The 9,884-nt window shown below is 42.2% G+C and overlaps 1 protein-coding gene across 1 annotated transcript in view; it reads left to right on the plus strand.

Annotated features, from left to right (window-relative positions):
• Positions 1 to 825: 825 nt before the first annotated feature.
• Positions 826 to 9,884, plus strand: part of LOC134444603 (uncharacterized) — a 47,146-nt gene continuing 38,087 nt past the window's right edge. Inside the window, exons 1-2 of the mRNA XM_063193864.1 lie at positions 826 to 908; positions 3,201 to 4,156. Of these exons, the coding sequence (XP_063049934.1) occupies positions 898 to 908; positions 3,201 to 4,156 (967 nt within the window). The 5' untranslated portion in view covers positions 826 to 897. The remainder of the gene's footprint in view (positions 909 to 3,200; positions 4,157 to 9,884) is intronic.

Below are 9,884 nucleotides of genomic sequence, written 5' to 3' on the forward strand. Positions count from 1 at the left end.
GAGCACCCCTATTTCCCCGTTCAAAAAAAGCCCTGATATGCATAGAAGCAACAAAATGTATGTGATACATTAAACAGTTATTCTATATTTGACTGAAGACAAATTGAGGAATAAAATGATAACTTATGAGTTTTTTTCAGGATTCACATTCATTCACTGTCAACATTTATCCCCTTTGCACAGAGCCTATGCTTATGCCTGTTTATACTGTCACCAAAAATGTAATGACCTAGTCTTAATCAGTTACTCAAGACTCTCTGAATGTCATAGCACTGTTATTATGATTTAGTTGACTCTTTTCAGCTAAAACTGAAAGGGCTCGCCGTGGTCCCCCACTGCACAAAGAGGCATATCTATTTGTAGTCATCCTTACTCACTATTTGTCAATGTTTTTCTTTGTTAGCATTGGTTAAACCAGTGTTTATAGTGTAGGCCTATTTTTATTGTCAGTAGACAGGACAGTGTTTCAAATTTGTACCACCACAATGACACGCATCAACTATAGATTATTAAAATGACATTGGCAGAGACATGGAAGATTTTAAAAAAAGTGTTACTGTCAAGGAAGCATCGTACGCACACACAGACACACACAGACACACAAAAAACAACAAAGGAAAGTGAACATCACATCACGACCACACTGCATTACGCAATGTCAGACACCTTAATTTCCGGGATTAATAATAGTACTCTACTCTACTCGTACAATGTACGGTCAGTAATCACAGGTCGTCTTTGTCCAGAACTCTCTACAAGGAGCCATGCTGGGCGTTGGATCCGTCAACTGCGCAGGGCCCTGCGGTGAAGAGAGTACGCAGCGAGGTGAGCGGCTATCCAGAGCGCAGAGAAAGGACGGAGAGAAGAGGGAGAACCAGACCTGTCAGTCACATCAGGATGGCGAGCAGGTATGTAACAACTGTGATGGCAGCGGCAGGCTGTGTGCACTTTTGAGTCAGCACACGTTAGATCAGTCTGGTTCTCAACCTTTTTTGAACAAACGCCCCGTTGACCTCATCATAAACCTCACAACGCCCCCTCGACCTCATCATAGCCCTACCAGCAACTCCCCCATTGTATTAAAAAAAAGAAATGTACTAATGCCACCAATGACAACTACAGTAAGCACTGCCGCCTCTCAACTGTATCATTCTCTATGCCCGCCTAGGGCTCCCCAACGTCCCCTGGGGGCCTGCACCGCTCCCGTTGAGAAACGCTACGTTAGATCAATGGCTCCCAAACGGCCAGTTTTTGTCGATCTTCATTGCTACAAACCCCAATATTGTTTTGGGGGACATATGTACTAATTTCTAACTTGATAAGTGCAACAAGTCTCAAATAAGTTGGAATCGGGATTAGTGAAATGTAATAAACATCCAAATAAGATAAAACAATAAAGAAGAACATTTCAAAATGAATTGTACTGATGGACAATATGAGTGTCCAGGTACAAGGCCATCACAGAGAGGCTGAGTCACTCAGAATTAAAGATGCAGAGGGAATAATTACCATAGTTAATACATACATTTTTGAATTCCCCTTGATTTACCATGATTGAGTGTATATAAGACATATTTTTGTCATTACCGGTACAATCATTGTATAGGTTCATGACATCATGAAATATATATTCGCTGTAGTCTCACTCTAGCACTCCAAGAATTACAGCTATTGAAAATTGACCATATTAACAATGCTTCATGTGTGCAGATGATAGAGGGGTTTAACAGTCTCTTATGCACCCAAGCTCACTTGAAATAGACCCAGAGGACATGGGAAACTGTCCTTTGCTTACAGAAGTCAGCAGAAGTTGCAGAAGTCAATTCAAGTCTTGCACATCCTGTGATACAGTGAAAATGGACCATCCAACTTGTGTTAGTGCTAACTTAAAAAGTCAGCCTCCATGATGGCATGGGGGTGCAGTAGTGTATTGGTTAAGATGTTCTCACTCATCTGTAGAGTTAATACAGTGCTGAATGATACAAATGGGTTTTAAACATGGGGAATGCTGTGGCCTAGTGGTTAGAGAGTTGGTCTTTCAATCTGGTGGTTACAGGTTCGAATCCCACCTGACCTCTCCCTACACCTGCATCCATGGCTGAAGTGCCCTTGAGCAAGGCACCTAACCCCACATTGCTCCAGGGACTGTAACCAATACCCTGGCAAATAATAACTGTAAGTCGCTTTGAATAAAATGAAAGTGTCAGCTAAGTAAAGTGTAATGTAATGTAATGTAATGCAATGCATCATATTTTGAATGGAGATCTTCAATTACTGCCACATAGTGAGGACAAATTGCATTCTCTACTATGTTTTAACAGTTTAACGCCATCATAAGGACCAGCAGGTGATAAAATGGCGGGCTTTTGGTCAATACCTGTCACACTGTAAGCACTACAGAAAGGAAAACATTGCAAAACATGACAAGGAATACACCCACCATTTAAGCTGTTGAAATCATGTCGAAGATAGGAATCAACACTGTTTTTTTTTATATAAAATCATCTCATCGGTTAATGTATTAAACTGTTAAGTGTTGTCTTTTATTTCGTTTTTGGTCTTCCTTGACAGCTGCCTTTTATTGTCCCCGTCCCAACTCTTTTGAGACGTGTTGTTTTTACATATTCACGAATATCCCCCAAATCAATAATTTTGGTCAGTTTTGATGGCTGATATGTTTTCTTTGTGCCATTCGTCATGTAATGTAAGAATCAGATGTTTTGAAAATGGCAGTGTTTTGTTATTATTCACAATTTACCTTGTGTCCCAACTTCTATGGAGTTGGGGTTTGTACATTTTCATTTCAAATTCAAAGGAAAGTAAGATTTGGAAGATTCATTAGACACAGAAGTGAAAACTGTTACTAACCAACTTTTGGAATTATGTTGACATTTACCATGTGGTTTTCCCATATCCTCTCTGTTTGGGAACCACTGTGTTAGAGCCAGGGCCAGATTAAGAAGGCATGTGGCTGGCCCCTAGCTACAGGTTACCTGTAGGCCCCCACGGCACACAAATTTTGTAACAAAATGAAATAGATAGCATCATAATTCTAAACCAAGATGAGTATATTAATAAGATTTAAAACTGTGCTGTATATACCTGACTTGGCAGACTTAATTATTAATACCGCATCCGCAATGGCTGTGGTATTATTGATGTGGCTGTGTCTTCTGTTCTTGGTCCTTGTGTGTCAATAGCAGTGTGCGGCCAGTAGAGGGAGTCCTGACAGAAGCGCTGACTTACAGAAGCCCCAGAGCCCAGGTGAAGCTGGCCATGGTCAAGACCTCACTGAGGAACAACAGCCTAGAACCTGACCCTATACAGATCACCACAGAACAGTGGCCGGAGTGGAACAATATGGAACCGATTCGCATGAGAAGGAACCCTGAGATGGCACTTGTGAGAAAGACTGAAGAACGTTGCTCTATTAGGGACATAAAACAACTTGCACCAGTGAGGAAGACTCAAGAACATGGTTCTACAAAAGAGAATTTTGATCTTATGACCTACATGAGGAGGAACCCAGAAGTAGCCATCAGGAGAAAGACTGCAGAACGTTGTTCTATGAGGGAGACGAAAGAACCGGCACATTTGATGAAGACTTCAGAACTTGGTTCCACCAAGCAGGATGTAGATCTCACGACTCACTTGAGGAAGAATCCAGAAGGAGCAGTCAGGAGAAACACAGCAGAACGCTCTTCTATGAGGGAGACACATGTGAGGAAGACCTCAGAACTTGGTTCCAAGAATCTAGATCCCATGACTCACTTCAGAAAGAACCCAGAAGGGGCAGTCATGAGAAACACTGCAGAACGCTGTTCTAAAAGGGAAGTGAGAGAACCTCCAAATGTCAAAAATACGTTAAACCATGGTTCCATGGTGGAGAGTGTAGATAACATGACTAACTTAAGGAGGAACCCAGAAGGGGCAGTCATGAGAAAGACTGCAGAACGCTGTTCTATGAGGGAAATGAAGGACTTGCTTGTGCCTGTGAGAAGGCCATTAGAACATGGTGTCATGAAGGAGAACGCAGCTCCTCCTCCAGTAAAGGAGCACAGTGAGGAGAAACAACCATCTCCCATGCGCAAGAAGCCAGACTCAGTTCCGAGGAAGAAGAAAAGGAAGATTCATCCCTCTGGATTCAGAGGCAAAGGTATGTTTTCTGCTTTTAATAGTACAGTGCTCGATATAAAGTTAAAACATCCATTTCGATGTTGTTATACACAGTTCTATTAAAATGTCTTCATAGACCAAATAACATGCAATCATGAGAAGTTTAACTGACGTTTTCATCACTTAATGTTAAATGTAGTGTTTCTGTTTGCGGTTTGGGTGTTCTTTCAATATAATGCAGTTTTGTAGTAGTATAGTACATGCTGCTGCTCTGTTCTCTGTAATTCAAGTCCATCACCAGCAGATGGCACTATTGAAGAAAACTTGGGAGTAAGGCCTGACAAGGATGCAAAGCATGCATATTACCATTGGCTATGATGGTTATCTCTTGGATATACCATGGAGGTAGTATAAGAACTGGAGAGAGTGAATAAGTCTCGCCTCCAGTCATTTCAATGGGAAATGCTAGGCTAGTGAATTCAGCCAAAATTGAACGAATTTTTCAGCTTCAAAGATGGAGTCGTTTCCACCACCAGTTTACTCAGCCAATTACGTGACATGTTAATGACTGACTTACGATTGACCAGAAAGATATATGGAAGACGGGCATTGGATGCATGGAGGTGCCCAACCACACACCTGTATAGGTATGTGTGCCCAACACTAAACTTGCGCACAGACCAATTGCATCCACCCTCTTTGAGCGAAGTGGTGGTGGAATTGCCTTGCTAATTGGCAAAGCTAATCAGCCAAATCCTGACCCCCTGGGATATACAAATCTATAACGTTTCTGAATGGATATTTTCTAAATTTTGGCATACGGGGTGATTGGTTTTCTTTTGGAATTTGTGTTTGTGTAATTTGAAAATGCATCTTTTGTCGTGTTCTGATTGTGCACTCATGCACTGTACAGGATTTGAGGTACACTGTTTTCTTCCTTGCATACTAGTCCATTACAGTTTGCAGTAATCAGCTGAAGATTTCGGTTTAAGCCTTAGTAGTAGATGGAGTACCATGTGGCCCTCCAGCCCGCCCTTATGCATCATCATATACACATACAGTATACAGTGTTAGTGTGAATACAATAGCACACTTTCCACCTGGTGGTCTGACAGACAAGCTGACAGTGTTCTTCTGCCTCTGCCTACTTTTACTGCTCTCTGCTGCCTGACAGGTGGCCTGGCTTGCCAGCTGACTAGTTACAGTGTTCTACTGCCACCGCTGCCTGCTTCCATGGCTCCTCCCAGCTGCCTGCCAGAGCACATTAGTACTTACACGGCAAAGCACTGCGGTCACATGTCCCCCACACGTCTCCTTGAGGAGTGATCTTCAGTGATGGCTGGCTGTGTGTCTTGGTGGTGTGGTCGCTCGCTTACGTTTGTGCTTGGTGATGCTTATCTTAGGCTGCTATCTCGGATTGCACAGTTGTGATGGGTGTATCGTTTCTTCAGTTAATAATGTGTCTCCACGAGTACAACTTTTTTCAACAGCTTAAAGGGACACTGTGTGAGATTTTTAGATGTTTATTTCCAGAATTCATGCTGCCCATTCACTAATGTTACCCTTTTCATGAATACTTACCACCACCATCAAATAAGTATTCATTATGACTGGAAAAATTGCAATTTTCATACATGAAAAGGGGGATCTTCTCCATGGTCCGACATTTTGAATTTCCAAAAATAGCTAATAAATGTTTGTTTATTACTTAGTAAACTTTCATGTAAAGATTAAATTTGGCAATAGGCAGCCCAGTTTCAGTGAGCAGAATAGTTGCAGTAAGCTTACCTTTTTTGACCATTTCCTGCACAGTGTCCTTTTAAATTTCATTATAGCACTAGTGCAGATGAGCAATTGGGCTATTTTTTTTGTATTTTTCGGTGTTAATAAACATTTTTTTTCCTTACAGCAGCTCTTTGAATTGTATTTTTTGTGATTCAGTTCATTTATGAAAGTCTCCAGTCTCTATTGAGTATTCCTTTGTTTGAATGTCATATTGGGTTGGTGCATATGTGTAGTTGGCCGGACAGTATGTAGTCCAAATCTGGACCAATATTTGTCCATTTCCTAGCCTCTCAGAAACGTCCATGCATTAACGTGTTCAGATTTGTTTCCCTTTTAGTTTCAACTACCAACAAACAAACAAGCATGCAGCTAATCCTCTAAATCTAAATCTAAATCACCTCATTTTTGGTGCTGAAAATTGTAATATGGTATTTTAATTGTTATGAAAAACAGATGATAAAAATGGCAAGCTGTTCTGAGTAGATAATCAGCAATCACATTCACTTCATTTGGGATTCTCATTGAAAAATATTTTTTAATGTGCTGCAGCCACCTAAGTACTTTTCAGCTGTGATCTGATTGTGTGGATTGCTTTTTAAAAGCTGTTGTAATCGTGGCCATGGCTTTGCAGCTGGCTCGGGGCAGGATTAAGGTGGCCCGGGGCCCCTAGGCTTCAGGTCTCTGTGGCCACCCCCCAGAGGGTAAATTTGCACAGATAGTGACATAATTACGAGCTAGTAGGTGGTGGGCCCAGTCTCATATCTTGTCAGTTCGTTGGTGTTAACGAGTGGCAACTTTATTTTTGCTTATATAACCCCCTGACAACCCATTAATCAATATTTTGGCTGTTGCCATCCTCAAAACTTGCACATTGATTTATAAAAATGACAACAAAAACTAGCCGACCGAGTGACGTCACGTCAATGCAAAGTCAACGAGGCAGAATACAGCTAGCGCGTGCATGCTACCCGGAACCGTCAGATTTCATTGCATGTTGTGTACATGGAAAAAAAAAAGTTCTCAAACTTTCAGGAGTGCTCTTTTTCGCTGTTAGTGTTCGACTGTCTGACCATCATTGGGCAACGAGAGATAAATGTCAAAAAGAGGACAGGTCTGTTCCCTCAAAGCAATAGAGCAATGAGGTGACGGGGGTAGATCAATTCGCCAAAAAACTACGTGTCAGTAAAGAAATGCAAGCTGTGTTATTTTTTCCAGTAACAGGAAAATGGTCAGGAATGAAATGCCTACATTGTTTCAATGATTAGGTGAATTATCTGCCTATGAAAAAAGCCCGATATGCGGATAAATATTCCCTTTTCAACTTTGAGGGGCGGAGACTTCCCATTGACTGTGCATTATGTGACGTCACCCCCAGTCTTTTTTATTTTCGTTATTTTTTAAGATCAACGTGCAACTTTTCAGCGTGGCAACAGCCAGTATATTACTTTACATATTGTCAGGAGGTCATATTAGAAAAATCAAGTTGCCACTCGAGAGTGAGAACGAAACTCATTTTCTAAAGGAGCTACGAAATCTAGCCCACCGTCTATAGGAATTATGGATGTCTTCTAACTGTGCTCAACACAACAGATAATTTTGCAACATTGCATTATGTCACAATTCCGCTATTTTTCCATTTTTGGTCAATGAGGGGGCCCCTGGCAGATGGAGGGGGGCCCTAGGCTGCAGGAATATCTAGCCTGTGCCTTAATCCGGCCCTGGAAGCACCTATTCATTAGCTCAGTCACCTTAATGCTCTCCACCCACTGTCTCACAGATAAGATCTTAATGCAGCAGCGGCTCAGTCTATCCGTATAGGCCCTACCTATTTACCCTATTGCCAGTAAGCCATTCCTGGCTATTGTACACATACGCACGTATGCATGAATTGCACACGCACACACACACACACACACACACACACACACACACACACACACACACACACACACACACACACACACACACACACACACACACACACACACACACAACATAACAGTGAGTGCAGCATGTTTTATTGTGTGAAAGTGCCGTTCGTTGTACCTTCGAGGGAGCTATTGTGTCCTGGGCCATGCGAGTTGTGCCCAGGACGTCCGGGCTGGCTGGCTGACTGTAAACACAACACGGGAGCAGGAGCGGGATAGTAGGAGAGTCAGTGAATGTGTGTGAATGAGCTGCATTACGGGACTACTGGACACTGGACTTCCTGCTTCGGGGCACAGCGCGGCACTTTCCTCTTCTGCGTAATGAGTGACTCATAGAGAGAGACTGAAGTCCATTAACCGCTGTCAACAAGGAGTGTCTAACGTGGGAGGGTGTGTGTGTGTGTGTGAGCGGTGCACTGCTACTTTTGAGTGTGGGCACATGTGAGTGTACGTGCAGACGGAGAGAGGAAGTAGTGGTGTAGTCTACTTTTTTATGGTGGTTATACTGTACATTTGAGATTTTTTTGAAGGGGGTATACTGTATATATTTGTGCCATTCAAAACAATGGATCAGTCAATTTTAAGTGGGTATACTGAAATCCCTGAAATTTAGAAGTGGGTATACTCCGTATACCCGCGTTCTACGTAGACTACACCACTGAGAGGAAGGGGGTGTGTGTGTGTGTGTGTGTGTGTGTGTGTGTGTGTGTGTGTGTGTGTGTGTGTGTGTGTGTGTGTGTGTGTGTGTGTGTGTGTGTGTGTGTGTGTGTGAGTGTGAGTGAGTGTGTAAAGTGTACATTAGTAAAACTGGGGCCCTGTCATTGTGCACGTACACTACAGTACAGTATGACGGGGTGTCAGGATGAGGGAAGCTCTGCCTGCCTGCCTGCTGCACTGGCATCCACTGCTGTGCCCATTAGGCTCTGGAAGGAGACGTGACAACTGACCACCTCTGCTTTCACCATGCCCCCCCCTTTCCCCAATTATCCCCACAGCCACACCGACTTTGTCAAATGCAGACCTTTTGCATTGAGAAGTGTTTCTCAGCGGGGGTTCTACAGCCCCCCCCTCAGGAGGCGTTTGGGAGCCAGTGAGTTTGACATCCCTGACCTGACATAGACCTTCACTGTCTCGAAAGCAAAACATAAACGACTCATCTGCTTAAAAAATGGCCTTTTCTGGTTGGAAATAAATTCACGTAAAATACTTACATGGCACAGTTATGATTGAGGCATTCCATCTTATTAATTTGTATGGTTCACTTCGGACAAGTACTGAGATAGAGTGAAATAGCATGTCTCCCGCCACACCCTTTTGTATTTCCGCTCAACTTTGTGAGCTCACACGAGGGCCTGGAGGATCTTCAAATTTCCCCTGCTCCCGATCCAAAATGCTGAAGAACCAATCAGGATTGTGATGATTTTCAGAGATGTGACGTAGGGCTGCACAATTATGGAAAAAAACATAATCACGATTATTTGGGTCAAAATCATAATCACGATCATTAATCACAATTATTGTTTTTTGCTGATTTTTTTCAAAATTACAACACAATTAAATATAGCTAAGAATGAATTGTATACAGGATGAGCAAAATAAAATTAATTGTAGTAATTATGTAAAAGGCAATAGCATGGAACTTAGGTGAACAGATTTCTGACCGGAAATGCCAGCCTGTCAGTATGTTCTGGCTTCAAGGACGCTCTTGAAGGTAGGTCACTATTGCCACGATTAAATCCCAATTGAAATCATGATTTTGATATCACGATTAATCACGATTTTCGATTATTTTCGATTAATTGTGCTGCCCTAATGTGACTTAATCAAAGCTTAAATGTAGTGGAGAAGGGAAAATATGTGGAACGCGGCAGTTGTTTCAGACAACAATGTCCACTCATGGACTCCCTCATCGACAATTATTCTGTAATTTCAGATGTATTTTGGAATCTGTGAGAAGTTAAAGAAGTTAAAGTACCACCTCAGACAAGTGTTTCCCCAATCATGTGCAAGGATTTGAAGAAAAATAAAACTTTGCAGACCTACATATATGGCATA

This window comes from Engraulis encrasicolus, chromosome 3 (genome assembly GCF_034702125.1).
Source record: "Engraulis encrasicolus isolate BLACKSEA-1 chromosome 3, IST_EnEncr_1.0, whole genome shotgun sequence".
Taxonomy (NCBI): domain Eukaryota; kingdom Metazoa; phylum Chordata; class Actinopteri; order Clupeiformes; family Engraulidae; genus Engraulis; species Engraulis encrasicolus.